Source organism: Condylura cristata, unplaced genomic scaffold (assembly GCF_000260355.1).
Source record: "Condylura cristata isolate star-nosed mole 26May11 unplaced genomic scaffold, ConCri1.0 scaffold00009, whole genome shotgun sequence".
NCBI classification, from domain to species: domain Eukaryota; kingdom Metazoa; phylum Chordata; class Mammalia; order Eulipotyphla; family Talpidae; genus Condylura; species Condylura cristata.
The window spans coordinates 57967311-57986360 of record NW_004567110.1 but is presented as its reverse complement, the minus strand read 5'-3'; the positions used below and the strand labels follow the sequence as shown (position 1 = coordinate 57986360).

The window sequence follows — 19050 nt, the reverse complement described above, 5'->3', positions numbered from 1 at the left end:
CTTCAGCATGAGTTCGATCCCTGCCCTGGAGGCAACCACATGGCATGGCAGACCTCTCCTGACCTGCCTGCTGCTCCCCTCAGCAGTGCACTTCATCAATCTGCCTGTTTTGTTCCTCACTGTCTTCAGTGAAGCCTCTCACCACCTGTGCACCTCTTATCTATACCCCAGTTCTGTACACATAAATGATTAAATCTTTTAAAAAAATTTCACAAATGATGTAAAAATAAACTGCTATAAAATAAAAATAAATAAATTCTACATAAGAACATAAAACCAAAATAATTCTAGCATGACTCTTTTTCAGCTACTGAAGAACAAAAAGGAATATTAGTCACATCACATATGAAAACAACTCATCAAGATGTTAAATAAAAAACAACAACCAGAATAAATATCCTGATACACAATTAAACTACACATACAAAGAATTTTCCTTAATCCAGCCAAATTAAAAAAAAAAACCCAACTATATATAGCCTTTTAACATATTAAGCAATAATCATCTGCTTATGAACTCTTAAGAGAATATGGTTATTTTATTAAACTTATAATGTTTTGTAAATTCTATTTAACAACGCAGCTTTAACAATTTCTATGAATGTATATATACTTCAACTTATTTTGAGCTACTGGAATCTGTATTAATGAAGTATTCTCATACCTCTTAAAATACATAAAACAAAGCAATAGTAGTGCTACGTGTTACTTGTTTTAAAAGATGAATTACAAGTATTCTTATACAAGCATAAAAATACATAAATAACCACCAACCTGTGTATAAGTACAATTCTTCTTTTTACATTTGCCACATGTGAATAAGTCAGTCTGGGTTCCACCCGTCTTAGCCATCTGATGCTCTCTGATGGCTTCTTTGGTCAAGTTTTTCCGCATCTCTTTGAGCTCATCACTAGCCATTTCCTATCAAGCAGGTGGCAAAATCAGTCAGTTAAAAGCATCTTCTATATACATATATCCTAAATGATAGCATGCTCAAATAAGTTAGTAATAATAAAATAAAGTTTAATGGTTCTTAAAAAAGGAAACCAGGGCCTCTCTGGTGGCGCAGGGATTAAAGTCTCAGTACTATGAAGCTATGGTCAGCCACTAGGGCATGAGCTAATCCACACGGAACAACAGACCTTTCCTGTTTTGCCCAGTGTTCCCCTCAGCAGTTCTTTCAGTAGATCCATACCTGTTCTGCTCCCCACTCTGTGTCTGGTGAATCCTCTTTATCCTCAATCTCCCTCACTGGTACTTCTGGCCTACACCCCAGTTCTTCTACACAAAATAAATCAATCTTTTTAAAAAGAAAGGAAATATTAATATTTTTCCTCAAATGATTGATAAAGAGTTTGCTTTCTTTTAAAATCTTTTCAAATATGTCTAAGTTTGCATGTGAAAACTGGATTTTGTTACTGTTTAGATCTGTAAACAATGTAATCAAGTAGCAATAAGCATCTCTAGTATATAAACTGTGGGCTCTACAACTGACTTCAACCTTATGTACCAAAAAAGGAATCATGGAACTTTGAAGAAATGTCAGGTTCAACTTTTTCATCAAGAAATGAGCAAGATAAGCCAGGGACATCTTGTGGCAGAAAGCATGGAAACCACCAAAAACTAGTGAGGTTGATTCAAATGGACAGAGGAATTAATGTGCAGTTAAAGATAGAATAGTATGTTCAGTTTCCAAAATCAATTACTGTAAAAAACCAATCCCAACTGTTCCATTATGACTGTGTCCATAACACTTAAAAAAAACAAAAAACAAAAAAACAGTGCACACACTTAGAAATAATAGCAACGAAAGCCACATTTGCAGTTACGGGTATCAACTCATTCTAATAATTATTAATTATAGGGAAAGAATTACACATTTACACTGCTTTTACAATTAAAACCAACAGGGTTAAAAGAGAGTCCAAGTTGATAAGGGAATGTGCTTTTTATCAAATAAACCTAGCTAATAAATATGAAAATATGACAAAATTTGAGAAACCAAGTTTTACAATATTATATACTAGATGAAAGGAACTTTGCAGTAGAGGAGTCAGATTGTCAGTTCCCAAAAGACCATATCAATTTCAGCATGTTAAGAGCAGACCAACAAGATATTATGTGTATCTCATGGAGGCAATACAAAGTAAAAAGTACATTTAGATTGCAGTTATACAAAAAACAAAAGAAAGAAAAGAAACAGTTAAACTGGCATGTAATCAAGTCTATAGAACTAGCTTCCAGTTTACAGAAAATAGAAGGAACAAAAAATAATAAATAACATTACGATAATATACAGCATAACATTTATATGGCAGGATCCAGAAAAAATAGACAAGTTTCTTCACCAGATCAAGTTATGAAGATAAAAAAGGGGTTAGGGGTAGAGTTAAATTTAGAGCTAAACATGTATCTTTTTATACATATCTTCCAAGTATGTAGAGATAAAAGAATACACTGTCAGAAAATGTTTAAAATTAATTGAAAAAATATATAAAAGGTAGATGCAAGAGTGACAAATTATTAAAAATACATGAAATGTGAATGACATACATAAGGAATTTCATGACACTATATTTTCTATTGTGTGGAGGTTTTAAATCTTTTACTAATGCTTTTAAGAAATATATTTGAAAATATAGCAATTTTTAAGCTATACAGAAAGACAAATTTGATCATCTGTATGATTAATAAAAGAAATTATATTGTAGACACACTTCTACTATTCTCTATGAACAACTAGGTCTATAAACTATTAATTTCATTTTCTCCAGAACTTTTAGAAGCAGGGAATTCAGCAAGATAGTGGCAGAGTAAAGAAGATACTAGACTCACTCTTCTTCAGATACTCAAAAGTAAACTGCAGTAAAACAAAACCAAAGCCCCTGACGAAAAAGCAGCCACCACAAAACACACCAGAAGCAACTGTTCAATAGAAAGGGAAGGAAAATTTTGGGTGAATTCTGATAGAGTCATAACAGGGTAGTATAACACCATAACATATGAAACAAAACAGAATGAAGACAAAGAAAATACAGCAATTAGAAATTACAAAACCCCATAGCTATTATTAATAGTTCAAGTGATGATCTCAACAGCAGACAAACAGAAGCAATAAAGAGAATTAATAAGTCTGAATGCACAAAGCTGGAGAACACACAAATATAACAGAACAATGTAGAGAAAAAATAAAATTGAAAATAACGTAAGAGCTCTTTGTACAACTTAAAAAGATGTAACATTCATATCAGGGGAGTCCCAGAAGAGGAGAAAGAGAAAGACATAGAAAATTTATTTACAGAAATAATTGCTGGAAATCAGCTCAATCTGGGAAAGAGACCAGAAGGTCAAGAGACCCAAAAAATTCCAAACAAAATACTATCAGGCAGGTGCACAGCAAGACAAGCTTTAGTATAGTAAGATACCAAGCTTTAATAAAGCTTTTGAAAACCAATGACAAGGCCAGATTAAAAACATCAGGGGAAAAAATGGCTAACCTATAAAAGAAAAACCAATTATAGTGTCAACAAACTTTTCAGCACAAACATTACAAGTACAAAGTAACTAAAAGACGGTACTTAAGGTAGAGAAATCCCAGTCCAGAATCCTTTACACACCAAGATTAACACTCAACACAAAAGGATTAAAGAATTAAAAATTAAAGAATTTATCACACCAACCTATACATAAAAGAAATTCTAAAGGGGTTAAAATAAAGTAAAATAACAAATATCAAGGCAACAAACCCCTATTATCATGTAACATGGAGAAGAAAAGTAACATGATCAGAACCAAAGAGTAGACTACAGAACAGGTGACACAAATAAACCATCATATACTATTCTCAGTAGAACCCTCAGACAAAAAAATAATAATAGAGGTAACACATAAGACAATGGACATGGAATTCCATCCACAAGCATGGAAATTAAAACAATAATTAAAAAAAAAAAACCCCTTCCCCAAAACAAAAGCTTGTGAACACATGGTTTTATAAACAAATGATCAAACCTTCAATGAACTAAGACCCGTCTTATTCAAATTGTTTTAAACATACAAGTATAATGAATGCTCCCTAAAACATCTGCAATGTCAACATTAGCCTTATTCCAAAATTAGACAAATACAGAGCACACACACACACACACACACAAAACTGATTTAAGACAATATTCCTGATGCACAGCAATGGCAAAAGCTTCAATAAAATACTAAACTGAATACAACAGTATATCATAAAGATCACACACCATGATCATGTGGGATTTATCCCAGAGATGCAGGAATTGTCTACTATATAGAAAAAATCATTTATTTGTAATACATCTTATCAACAACAGTAAAGATAAAAATCATGTTATAATATCAACAGACAAAGAAAACATTTTGGTAAGATTCAGCACACATTTATGCTAACAACTCTAAACAAAATGGAAACAGAAGAAACTCCCCTCAATATAATAAAGACCACATGTCACAAACTAAGAGCCAGTTATAGAAGGTGAAAAACTGAAAGCTTTCACTTTAAGATTGGGAACAAAACTTAAGACTGGGAACAAAACAAGGGGTCCACTGTCACCACTTCCATTTAAATCAGTACTTAAAAAGTTTTGGCCAGACCTATCAAACACAGGAAATAATGGGGACCAAAGTTGGAAAAGCAGCTAAACTACCACTATACACAAGCAATGTATTTCTTACAGAAAATCCTAAAGATGCCATCAAAAAGTTATTAGAAACAATAAGCAAACACAGATTACAAAAACAACATAAAACAAAAGACAAAAGAAATTAAGAATATAATTCCATTTATAAATATTTCAAGAAGAATAACTTGTTATCAATCTAAGGATATAAAAAGACCTGGATAGTAAGAACTACAAGAAGTTACTCAAAGACTTCATGAAATAAGATGGGATATATGCTCATGCTCATGGACTGAAAGAATCAATTCAATCAAAATGATTATCCTGCCTAAAATACATAAACACAATCCAAATCAAAATGTTTCAAATATTTAAGTATATGTTTGAATATTTGTAAAATTAAAATGAAAAAATTTGCAATATTTTTCAGACACTGAACAAAAAATATTGAAGTTCACACAGAACCACAAAAAACCATGAATTGCAAAAGCAACCACAAGAAAAAAAGGAACAAGTATTACCTTACTTGACTTAAAACTTTACTATGAATCATGACATTGGCCACTAAAAGATACATATTGTGATAGAACAGATTCAAAAGGCCAGAAATAAACCCATGTACATATCAATGTGCAAAAATTACTGACAATAAAACTGGGTAAGGACAGCATCTTTAATAGATGGTAATGGGGAAAACTGGAAAGCTACACATAAAAGAATGAAACTGGATCCCATGCTAATCCCATACACACACACAAAAAAAAAACAAAAACACCCACCAAATAAATTACAATTTAAATACAGGAACCACAACAAAAACATACATAGAAGACAACATTGGCAATATAGTTTCCATGGTATGGATAATAAAGCTACTTCTTTAGTGGCTCCACCCTACAGCTATTCTTTAGTGGCTCCATCCCATAGCAAGGGCCTAAAAACCAAAATAACAATTGGGATTACCTCAAGTTAAAAGGTTTCTAACCAGCAAAAGAAAATGTACAAGACAATTAAAAAAGACATTTAAGGGGCCCTCCCTGGTGGTGCAGTGGGTTAAAGCACAGCACTAAGAAGCTAAAGCTACTTCAGCATGAGTTCCATTCCGACCCCAGAGGTGACCCAATGGTGCGGCAGACCTCTCCTAATCCTCCCGCTGTGTACTTCATAGATCTGTCTGCTCTGTGCCCCACTCTTTGGTGAATCCTCTCACCCCAATACCGCCTAACCTCCGCACCTCTGACCTGTATCCCAGTTCTGTATGTGTAAATAAATCTTAGGAAAAAAAAATAAAAGACATTCTACTGAATCAGAGGAAATGTTTACATAATCTACAACAGATATATTAATCCCCAAATATATAAAAACTGAAATACAATTCAAAATAAGAAAATAAATGACCCAACTAAATAATGAGCAGTAGATATGAACAGATGATTCACTAAAGGCCAAAATATTTATCATTTTTTCATATGTAGATTTTTCAAATTGCAATGAGATACACCGTTTCATAGTCATGAAAATGGCACATGTTAAAAAAACCTCCACAAGTTTCTCAAACTGCTAAAAATGGCACTTCCCTGTGACCCAACAATCCCACTCCTAAGTATCTACCCAAAATACACAAAAACAATGATTCAAAAAGATACCTGCACCCCCATGTTTATTGCTGCTTTATTATGTACAATTGGAGAAACATGGAAACAACCCAAATGCCCAAAAGTAGATGACTGGATTAAAAACATGTGATTCATATACACAATGGAGTATTACTCAGCAACAAAAAAAATAAACACATGCCTTTTGCAGCAGTATGGATTGAGCTGGAAGCAATCATGCTTAGTGAAATAAGCCATAAAGAAAAGGAAAAATACCGGATGGTTTCATTCATAGCAGGAGTATAAAGAACCAGAGGAGAAAATAATAGTAATAATGAACAACTATATACCAGAGACATTTTACAGGGGTGGAGTGGGGAATGGGGTCAAAAACAGTGGGTGGGGGAAGTGCACTGGACTATAGTGATGGCACAGGGTGATTTGGAGATGGGAAGCCCACGGAGATTATAACTGAGATGGAAAAAGGCACAAAATGATGTAAAAACAAACAATTATATTATTAAAATAATTTTTTTGAATTTTATCCAAATATAAAAAATTAAAGTTTCTTTCTATGTCTTATTTATAATAACACTTTATGACTTAATCAGACTTTACACTTGATATAATGAAATCACATCATGGAAATAGTCAGATATACTCACCTCTGCCGTCATTCTAGCAAATAAGTCAGGAGGAATATTCCCACACAGTACATTTTTCCTTAAATTTGGATTCTTTGCATCCTTAAGGTTTGATATCCTACTTCGTACTCTATTTTTGTATTTCATGTCTGTATTTCTTATTTCTTGATATATAGGTACTAGGCCATTAAGGAAAAAGGTTACAGAGATCATTTTCCTTATTCTGCCTAAAAGAATTCCTAACATTTCTAAGCAGTTCACAAAAACTATATTCAGCTTAGATACAGTCACTGTTTCTGCCTGATACCTTGATTAGCAATTACAAATTTAAAAAATGGTATTTTTACGCTATGAATGAACAATGTTCTTCTTTAATACCAACCAGCAGCACACATATTAATAAGGTTTCAAACTGTAATTCAGGTTGATGAGAAAACTTTTGAAAATGAACATTTTCAAACAGAAAGTTCAAGAACTTATAGATGCCCAAATTTGAATTTCAACAAGTATACTAAAAGTGTTAATGCAGAATTTCTGAGTGAAAGTTCTTTTTTCCCCTCGTTCAACAAGAAGCTAGTTTAGCAGGTAGTTCTCAAAAGAATTGGCCACATTTGTTCCCTTTCCATCGACATCATTTTCTCAAATAGGTTGGCCCAACTATCACTTAGATGTTCCCTGTTCTCCATACTCAAATTCAAGACCCCACTTCCAGAGCAGAGCTCTTTGTATGGTGCCCAACACACATCCCTCATGATAATGAGCTCAAAGCATTTTGTATGCTTTGCTAAATTAGTCCCAAATGTGAAATCTTACATCAAACTTTCTAATATCTACGTTTTCCATACTCATTTCCACAACTTCAACTGAGATGCTGCACTCAAGTCGTAGGATAGAAAAATAAAAATATTATCAATGTTTATGTGCTTTATTTCTGAATGACAAGAAAATGGAATAAAATGACAAAGATGGCCCTCTCCTTCCCATCAAAACAATACAATCAAGATAGAAACTAAGGATTAAAATGTTGAACTCTATACAGGAAGGAAAAATATAAATATGAACATATTACTTAAAAACATATATGTAATAAAAACAAATATGAATATATACACAAAGGATATCTTCTTCAATTTGAGATCCTAATTCTTCCTCATCAGCTCCAATAGCAACATAGTCATCTAGACACAGACACAAAGAGTGAGTACAACATGAAAAGAAAATGTCAATACAGAGTAAATTAAATTGCATTCCTATATCCTCGATCCCACTTGCCTTATATAAAAAAATCCTTTTAGTACAGTTTCATTAGAGTCTGGTTTCTTTACTACCCACTAGACTCTTCCTCTGAATTCACCTAATGTCCACAGTGTTCCTGAATTGATGATTCTTTATCCCTCAGGTGTGGGGAAGTAATTGATCTAGCAGGCAATTCCTCATTTCATAACTCCATAAATTCTGGTTGATCCAGCAGAGAGCAGAGAAAGTTATAAAAAGAACTGTCTTGTCTCCTGTGAGTCAGACTTCAAAGCAAAGAAACCATTCATTTCATCTGCCAATCACATATACGCACAAACTCAGAAGACTCCTATGCAAATATTCAAAGGATAAAAGGAAATAAAAAGAAATAAGAATAAAGAAAAACAATAAAAAGACAGTAACAGAGCAGAAAGGACAGAATAAGGGGGAAAACAGTCATACTAACCATGGTTCAACATAAAAGAAAAAGGATGAATTTGTGTAAAGACAATTTTTCTATGTATGAAAATTTAAAGTCAAAATTTTATGTAAGAGTGAATACCTTCAAATTAAAGTTTCCATATATAAATCAAGTTCTCTTTTTCACTCAAAAAAAGTAGAAGATCGAATTATAAATACAAATTGTATTTTACATGTCATAGTGATATTTAACAATGGGGTCCAAATACAGTATCATTAACACTCACTCTGGGTATAAACATTTATAGATTTAATATGGAAAAATTTCCCCCATTTCTCACACATTTGTGAGAAATAGTTTATGTATCTATGAAGCAGGGAAACATCCATATACAGATATACCTTATTTTATTGCATGTCACTTTACTACACTTAATAAATTTCATGGGTGCTTTTCATTTTGTTTTGTTTTTTTACAATAGGTCTGTGACAACCCTATGTACAGCACCAAGTCTACAGAACCAAATCTGCGATACCTCTGAGATGAGTTTGTAACAGAAGCAATCTATTCCTTTGGGTTATACACTTAATAGTAGAAGCCCCATATACCTACTTCTCTGCCTTTAGTAACTCCTGAGCTGAGCAGCAGTGTACAGCTATCAACAAGATGCCATTCATAAAATAAAAATATGGAGATGGACATGGACAGTGGTGGTCAAAGAGATGAGCAACATACATTAAACCTACCTCCTGTTCGAAGAGCTGCAGCAAGCATCTCCCTACACTTTAACCGTACGGAATCTGAAGTGCTTGGTGCCCGAGGAAAAGATGAAACATAGGTATCACGAGCATTTGTTTCATCCTTTCTGCTGCTTACGTTGCCACTGGAGCTACTAAAATGAACATACACATCAAAAAGATATCAGGAAAATTTCACTTTAAGTTAACATTACTACGATCACTCTGTAAGTAAAAATTTTGACCTTAATAAATGAGACAGTATTTCAATGATTCTTAGGTGAGAAAAAAATTGCCTGTACGTACATTAAAAAGAAGTTAAAATTTCAATAAAGCTAAGAGACAAGTCTCGTATACTGATTCAGCAGTATTTTGTAATAAAGGAAATACACAGTACAGACCAGTACAATAAAAAAGGAAGGGCCTTGGAAATTAGGAGAGAAGAATGATATTCTCAGTCAAAACAGAGGGGAGAAAATGTTTGAAAAACTTGTTTCAGCCAGGCAACATATGCAAATTATATTTAAATTATATTTAAAACACCTGATCTTCAAGATTAAAAATCATGGTTGGTAAGAATTGAGTCATTAAACTATAAAAATGCCAGTATTTAAAAATTCTACTCTTGGGCCCTCCCTAGTGGAGCAACAAGTTAAAGCACAGCACTATGAAGGAACAGAGCAGAACTCTCCTGGCCCACCCGCTGCTCCCCTCAGCAGTGTATTTAAGTACATCTGCCTATTCTGCTCCCTACTCTGTCTCTGGTGATTCCTCTCACCACCTGTACCTCTGGCCTGTATCCCAGTTCTCTATGCATAAATAAATAAATCTTAAACAATAAATAAGTAAAATATTTGGCTGTGTTTACTTACTAATCCCATTTGGATAGTAAATTCAGTTATGACCACTGAGGAAGTGATGGGAAAATAAAACTGATTTTTTTCAACATAATGGAATTTCCATAAAGCAAAATACCTTTCTTCTCTTGCTTCAGGACTATTCTGTGATGTAACTGTAGTTTCTTTTTTCTTTTCTTCAGGGTCTTTATCAGTTGATGGCCCATCTAAAAATTTAAGAAATCCCTAGGTATTATCACTTCTTAAAAAAGAAAAGCTACTCATACCAATCAGACTATTTATAAAATTAAAAAAAAAAAACAAACCTAAATTTTCAACAGGAAAATGAAATTTATGCAAGTTATTCTATTACCATGTGTTCCTTGGTACTTTTCACAATGTGTGCTATGTTTAGTAAGTATTCACAAATAAATTCCTTCATTTAGTGGAAACCTCAAGTTTATATCAACAAGAACCTAAAAGCAAGTATACAGAATAAAGAAATGGAAAATAGTATACAGAATAAAGAAATGGAAAAAAGTTCTGTATAGTTACTTTTAAAATAGAATGCACAAAGTATACCTTTTCATGAATTCAAAACATTTAACATAGTACCCAAAATAAAAATACTATTTCAGGAATAGTAAACATTTTTGTAGAAAATACCTCAAGGCCTACCAACCACCATGGTGTAATCTATGAAGTAATAAAGATACATAACCTTTAAGACTTAAGATGAGTAAATAAGACTTGAGGAAAATTGTAAAGTAAGCTATGCAAATACAGTATTTTAGCACTTAAAACAACCACCTTTAAATCAATCAAAACAGCCTTGAAGCCGAGTTCAGAAAATGTTTAGGTATATTGTATAAATTACCCCTACTCATCTACATTTTGATCCTTGCACAGTAAGAACTATATAAACAATTCAATTCTCATTTATCCATGTCTCCACATCCCTCTCCATAGAATATAGAACACAGGAGCATTATTCTTACCTTATAATTTTATATTTTTTTGTGAGCCCATTTTGCAGGGAATTAAATAATTTTACAATAGTCTTGATTTTATTTATTTATTTACTGACTTATTTATTTATTTATCTATCATGCCTTTACTGGCATCTGTATGTACTCAGATCTGTTTTGTGGCACTCCTGAAGGCACTATTCTGACATTTGGGATGAGTAAATCAGCCAGTCCCTGTGCTCTCAGTATGCCTTGCAAGGAAAGTACCAGTCCCAAAGAATTAGTCGGGGAATCCAGATCAGAACATTTGCTGTGCTATTATCTTTTACTCAGCCGTATGGAGCACTCCAGCTACTTTATGTTTTTCTCTCCATCAAGGACACCTCTACACAACCTCCATTCCTTCCTCCTCAGGTTCCCTAGCTTGAACTGACAGCCTTGTCACCAGCTTCCCCTACTTAGGACCACAACATCCATATTCCTCTCACTGTCCATAACCAGTTTGATGCAGTGTGAACCTTCTCAGTGACTATGCTGTTGAAGTACCTGCTGTCCAGGAAATAATCACTCCCTCCCTAACCATGGGACTGCCTTTGCTACCAGGGACACTGCTTCAAGAGTAAGCACTAGTGGTGACCAGGTATAGCCACTGCCTCTGCCAGGGTTTACCACATCTATATCCTTGATGGGGCATGGACCACTTACTGCCTCCTGGGACATACCACATCTAGACTATCTGCAGTTCCTACTCAGAGGCTTGCTGGTCTGCCAGAGCTTATTCTATCAAGGTTGCTTACAGGTTCCACTCCAAGGCTCCTTGGGATCTGGGGACTTATTAGGAGTAAGTCTCGGGGTCTCAAACTTGGCACCAAAGAATGCCTATTAGATAAAATTAAAAAAAAGAGTGTACACCTTAATTAGGGGTGCTTACATTCTACAAAACACCACTGTCATAAAGATATGAAGAGATTTAAGAACTATTTTAGATTCTGAGACTTGATATGTCTAGATTGGATCTTACCTGGCAAGAAGAATGAAAAAACTATAAAAGACATTACTAGGGCAACAAACAACACTATTAACTGGAGATTAAAGTACTGTACCAATGTTAAATTTCCTGTATGAGAAAACAAACTTGTTCCAAAGATATGCCACACTTCAGAATTAAAGTACAAAGGATATTAAAAACAACATAATAAAGTAGTTTTGGAAATAAAAAAATTATGCACAAAGAAATGGAAATGGAGACAGTCCCTGTCCATGGAAAGGAAGAATCAGCATTATCAAAATGGCCACCCTACCTTAATCATTTTACAGATTCAATGCAATTCCATTAAAAAATCTCACAGCGGGGCCCTCCTGGTGGCACAGCGGGTTAAAGCAATGCACTGAGAAGCTTAAGCCACTTCCGCATGAGTTCGATCCCCGCCTGCCCCAGAGGAGATCCACATGGCGTGGCAGACCTCTCCTGACCCGCCCGCTGCTCCCCTCAGCAGTGTACTTCGTAGATCTGCCTGTTCTGCTCCCCACTCTGTCTCTGGTGAATCCTCTCACCCTCTGCATCTCTGGCCTGTACCCCAGTTCTGTATGAATAAATAAATAAATCTTTAAAAAAAAAATCTCACAGCGTTCTTCAAAGAACAATATTGTTGAAATCACAAAACCAAAGTTCTTCTGACTAAAAAGGAAGAAAATGAGGCATTATACTTCCAGGCATTAAACTATACATAGATCAAAGGAATTGAACCAAAGGCCTAGAAATAAAAATACACATATAGAGTCATCAAATCTAGAACAAAGGAGCAAAAGAGATAAACATTTACCGAAAGTGTTTTCGGTAAATGGTGCTGGAAAGACTACACTGACACATGCACAAGAAAGAAATTAGATCACTATCTCACACCATACACAAAAAATCAACTCAGAGTGGACAAAAACTTGAATGTAAGATGGGAAACCACAAAATACATAGAATAAAGCATAGGCAAAACACTCCATGACAAAAACTTCAGAAACCTCTTTGAGAAATCTTCTCCAGAAGCAAGAAAAACAAAGGAGAAGATAAACACCTGGGTCTACATCAATTTAAAAGGCTTTTGTACAGCAAAAGAGACAACCAAAGAGATATTCCATGGAATGGGAGAAAATATTTGCCCACTATATATCTGGTAAAGGACTGATATCAAAGTTCTACAAAAATCTCATACAACTCAATATAAAAAAAGCAAACAATTCAATCAAAGAACGGGCAGAAGAACTAAAATGGCAGAATAACTAAAATGATACTTCTTAAAGAAGAAACCCAAATGACCAAAGGTCTATAAAATTGTTCAATATCACTTATTAACAATGTATCACCTCACACTGGTAAGAATGACCCATATTAACAACAACAAAAAAAATCAGAACAACAAATACTGATGAAGATGTGATAATGGAACCTTCTTACACTGCTGGTGGGATGCAAACTGGTCTGGTCATATAGAATGACATGTGGAGTCTTCAAAACACTAAAAATGGAACTATCATTCAGCCCAGCAAATCCACACCCATGAATCTAGCCAAGGATACAAAAACACTAATTAGAAAGGAAATCTGCTTGCCTGTGTTTACTGTAACACTGTTTACAATAGCCAAGATATGGAAACAGCCTAAATGCCTCCAAACGGTGATTGGATCAAGAAGATGTGGTATATATATATATATATATATATATATATATATATATATAATGGAATATTACTCAGCAATCAAAAAAAGATAAACTCACATCACTTGTAGCAACATGGATGGAGATGGAAGGGATTACAAAGCAAAGTGAGCTGGAAGGAGAAAGAGAAATACTAGATGGTTTCACTTATATGTGGAATTTAGAGGATCCAAACAAAGGGTCAGAAAAAAAAGACAAAACTTCCAAGCTGGCTATATATTTGAGGCATATAGCAAGGAAAGGGGAGGGAGGAGGGTCAAGAGAAAGGAGGAAAGAGCACAAGAGACTATGGTGGGAGAAACATAGGAACTATACCTGAGTGGTGTAGTGACAAGAAAATAAGTATTTTAAATACACACACACACACACGTGGCACACAAACATGAAATTGTGTATGCTATGTAGAAAAAAAGAGAACACAACAAAATAAATATGGCAAATATAAAAAATAAATCTAGGGGCCCTCCCTGGTGGCGCAGCGGGTTAAAACACTGCACTAAGAAGCTCAAGCTACTTCCGAATGAGTTCGATCCCCGCCTGCCCCGGAGGAGATCCACATGGCGTGGCAGACCTCTCCTGACCCGCCTGCTGCTCCCCTCAGCAGTGTACTTTGATCATCTGCCTGTTCTGCTTCCCACTCTGTCTCTGGTGAATCCTCTCACCACCCCTGCACCTCTGGCTTGTACCCCAGTTCTGTATGAATAAATCTTAAAAAAAAAAAAAAAAGATCTAGAAAAATGACATACAAGTTAAGTTTTACATTCTCACAAGTCAGAAAATTATTTCAAAAACCTTTTCAAAATGTACAATTTTCCCTTGGGGAAAAATTTTCTTCTTACTTAACAAGTCAATTCAGTTATAAATATTAAAAGAAAAGAAAGCTAAATTTGACTACCCTAAAAAGCAAAACCATCAAGGTAAAGCTAAAGTCCACCGCTCTATTATAAGGCACTGACTGCAATACATCTATATTCATTAAGAGAAAAATACAACACTAAATATGTGAATAAACCAGAAAATTATAGATATATACAAGAAAAGAGCAATTATACCATACCTAATAACTTTTTCCAAGATTTGATGAGAGACTTTGCTAAAGATGTAACTTCTTCATCTGTACTTTGCTTGCGTATAGCATTTACTGACATTCCAATTCTCGTGGACTGTAAGGCAAGAACAAGAAAATTTGTATAAGCAATTTTATTTCAGACAATATAGTGTTTCATATTCTTCTTTCCTAGATTCTTGGCTCTATTTTATAACAGAAAACCTCTATTATTTGAATACTTACAATAGTATACAATAAACTTAAGAGACAAACACTCAGATTAAAAACACTGATCAAGGTTGGTATCACTGAAATCTACAAATTCTGTAACTTGCTACTGCAATAAAACTGGTTAACACAATTAAATCAGTATTCACATAGAATAAAACATAAAATATTTCTATTCATATATAAGGCAGGTTGAAGCAATCATAGCTTTGTTTCTATACATTCTTCCACACAGACTATTTCAAAAGACCACCTGTTAGTATCTAATAGCACTCTATCATATGGGTAATAATATATTACCCATATTGAGGTTTAATTTTTGCCTACACCCAGCATAAAAATCACAGATATATTAAAATACTTCACAGAATACAGAGTTCAACATGTGGTAATTCTGTGGACCCAGGGTTATAATAAGAGCATTCACATTCATTAATCTTCCTATTTTTTGAAGTGGAGATCATGGTTTTTTGAAAATGAAGAGGCTAGAGTACAAATAAGTGCCCAGTATTGCACCATTAGTAATTATCAATGCTGTAATTTTAATCCAGGACTACTCACCTCTTTAATGAACATAATGGTTTTCAAATTGTGCTCAAAGAACACAAAAACTATGACAGATCACTTATGGGTGATAAATAAAAGATGATTAAGTTACTTAGTACTTCAAGTTTGTACCAGACAATCTTTCAAAATATATGGTCTTCGGAAGTAAAAAATAACAAAGGAATTCTTAGTGGTGAAGAAAAAAAGGGAACTCTTGCTGTAAACTTTAAAGCAGAGAAGTGTATGGGCACTTTGGTTTCCTGCTAATTATCCAATTCTCACAACGAAGAAATAGATTGAGTACAGAAATTTTATTTCAAGAACTTAAAATACTCAATATATATTTGGCTAGAGTGGATTCTCAAATTATAAAGTCCCAAAACAATCTGGGATTAATAAGGCATATTCTCTACAAGAAAAACTAATTTTTGAATGTGTAGAAAGAATACTGGGTTCCTAATATAATTCCAACACTTGGAACTACACAGGTTGGCAAAGAAAATAGAATTTTAAAAAGTGATCAGAAATGAGCAAAGGTAAAATAAAAATGTGATCAAACTAAATGTGATCAAATTCTGTAAGATGATTGCATTTTAATTACTGAAGAATGTCTTTCATCACTAGAGTCAATAATTTCCTGTTTCAAACCTAAGTAAACCTATTTGGAAAACACAGGCATCCATAATAAACACACTTACTAAAGAAGAGCTTGTCCGTCAAGGATAAGAAGAAATTGACACTGAGTTAAGAGTGAAAAAGACTTGACCTAACTGGTTTTTGTTTTTCCTTTTAGAGCATATTTTGGGATACATAAAAGTAGATAGAAAAAAAGACTATGAACTATTTCACTTAAGTAACCAAGTCTAGGCATGTTTCTGAGAATTCCCTAGAATCCAGATTTTCCTGAAACGAGTACATTATAATTTACAAAAGTTAAGAAGCAGGCTACTTTTGTGTCCTCAAGTAATGTTAGGAACTGTAGAATTAAACAGCTTTCTTGACTGAAGGATTAATGAAAGTTTTTAAGTAAACTATATATTGCAAAATTCTAGATAGAAACCATATGCCTTTGACCATGATTGGCCATCTCATTTCTTCAGAACACTAGGTATACGCTGAGAAAAATGGAAAATGCATTAAGCACACTTAGGAAATCATCAGCACAATGGTGGTTAAAGCTGAAGGAATGAATACTGAAATCAAGAGACACCAATAATATCATAGAAGATAAGCAAATCTGTATGCTCCAAAAGAAAAATCATTTTTGGTGATCACTGATTGAGTATTCATTCTGCAACATGAGGAATGCCTATTCAGATGCTTTGCCAGTTCTTAAGGTGGGTAATGTGTCTTTTTTATTTATTTATTGTATTTTCCCTTACATATTACAAATAAAAGATTTGCAAGTATCTGCCATTTTTGTGGATTGCCTTTACTTTCTTGGTTTCTTTGAAGTAGGACTTCTTTAAATCTTGTTATGTTTAGTTTAATCTGTCTTCATTGACTGCTTATGCTTTAAGCATATCTAAGAAACCACTGACTTGAGGACAGTCACTAAATCTAAAGGTAAAAAACAACTACTACAAAACATTGTTCAATAAAATTAAAGTTGATCTAAATAAATAGAAAGGTATCCCATATTTATCAATCAAAAGTTTAAATATTAAAATTGCAATACTAATAAGATCAAACTACAGATACAATGAAATCCCCATCAGAATTCCAGTTGTCTTTTGTGAAGAAAGTGGTAAATTTATCCTAAACTTTATAAGGAAGCTCAACGGACCCAAAACAAACAAAACAATCTTGAATAGAAAAAAAGTGGAGGATTCACAAATCCCAGCTTCAAAATTTACTGCAAAGGGTCCACCCTGGTGGCACAGTGGGTTAAAGCACAGCACTATGAAGCTATCCTCAGCCACTGCAGCATGAGTTTGATCCCCAGGCAGGGAGGTGACCCACATGACACAGCAGATTTCTCCAGTCTCGCCTGCTGCTCCCCTCAGCAGTGTATTTCAGCCTACCTGCCTCTTCTGCTCCCCATTCTCCTCTGGTGAATCCTCTCATGGCTTGTACCCCAGTTCTTGCATGTATAAGTAAATCTTTTTTTTTAAAGCACAAATAATAAAAAGTACATGAAAAGATGTTCAATATCATTAGTCATTAGGGAAATGAAAACCAAACTACAATGTGATATCACTTCAGACACACTAGGAAGGCTACACCCAAAGGCAGATAATAACACATCCTAGCAAGAATGTGGAAAAACTGAGATTCTCCTTTGGTTGCTGATGGGACTGCAAATTGGTACAACCATTTGAGAAAGCACTATGACAGATCCATAAAATGTTCAACAAACACTGATTGAAAAAGATACCTGCACCCCCATGTTTACTGCTGCTTTATTTACAATTGGAAATACATGGAAGCAGCCCAAATGCCCTAAAGTAGATGACTGGATTAAAAAGATGTGGTACATATATACAATGGAATATTACTCAGCAACCAAAAAAGAGAAACACATGTCTTTTGCAGCAACTTGGATAGAGCTGGAAAAGATCATGCATATTGAGATAAGCCAGAAAGAAAAAGAAAAATACCGGATGATTTCACTCATAGCAAGAGTATAATGGACCAGGCGAGAAAAGAATAAGAATAATGAACAGCCATATACTAGAGACATTTTGTGGGGATGGAGTGAGGAATGGGATCAAAAACGGGGGGGTGGAGAGGGAAGTACACGGGACTATGGTGATGGCACATGGGTGATTTGGTGATGGGAAACCCGCGGGGATTACAATTAAGATGAAAAAATATATATATACAAAATGATGTAAAAATAAACTGTTAAAAAAAATGTTCAACAAAAAGTAGCCATACAACTCAGCATTTCTACTGTAAGCTATGCAAGAGTATAACATGTATGTTCACACAAACTTGCACATTGATATGCAGAGAAGCATGAGTCCTAACAAAAATATGGAAACAACTGAAGCATACCATGAAAAATTATTCAGACATTTAAAAAAAAAGCAGGTACAGTACATGACAGTGGCCCCGCTAGGCTACACTACATAGCCTCGGTGTGTAATAAACAATAACATCTCTACGTTTGTGTCATTATACGCTATATATTCACAAAATTATGAAACTGCCTAACAAAATATATCCCAGTTGTTAAACAATGGATGACTATACTAACACATGCTACAACATGGATGAACCTTGAAAAGATTATGCTTGGTAAAAGAAATAAATAGGGCCCTCCCAGGTGGCACAGAGGGTTAAAGCACAGCGCTAAGAAGCTAAAGCCTCTTCAGCATGAGTTCAATCCCTGCCCCAGAGGTGACCCACATGGCATGGCAGACCTCTCCTGACCCACCTGCTGCTCCCCACAGCAGCATACTTTGTTGATCTACCTGTTCTGCTCCCTAC

The 19050-nt window shown here is 34.5% G+C and overlaps 1 protein-coding gene across 1 annotated transcript in view; it reads right to left on the bottom strand.

Moving 5' to 3' along the window:
* TCEA1 (transcription elongation factor A (SII), 1) overlaps positions 1–19050 on the bottom strand; it is a 39398-nt gene that overhangs the window by 6720 nt on the left and 13628 nt on the right. The window contains exons 3-8 of the mRNA XM_004679876.2: positions 14851–14956; positions 10255–10342; positions 9289–9434; positions 8007–8063; positions 6907–7061; positions 775–921 (exon numbers count right to left, since the gene is read on the bottom strand). Of these exons, the coding sequence (XP_004679933.1) occupies positions 775–921; positions 6907–7061; positions 8007–8063; positions 9289–9434; positions 10255–10342; positions 14851–14956 (699 nt within the window). The remainder of the gene's footprint in view (positions 1–774; positions 922–6906; positions 7062–8006; positions 8064–9288; positions 9435–10254; positions 10343–14850; positions 14957–19050) is intronic.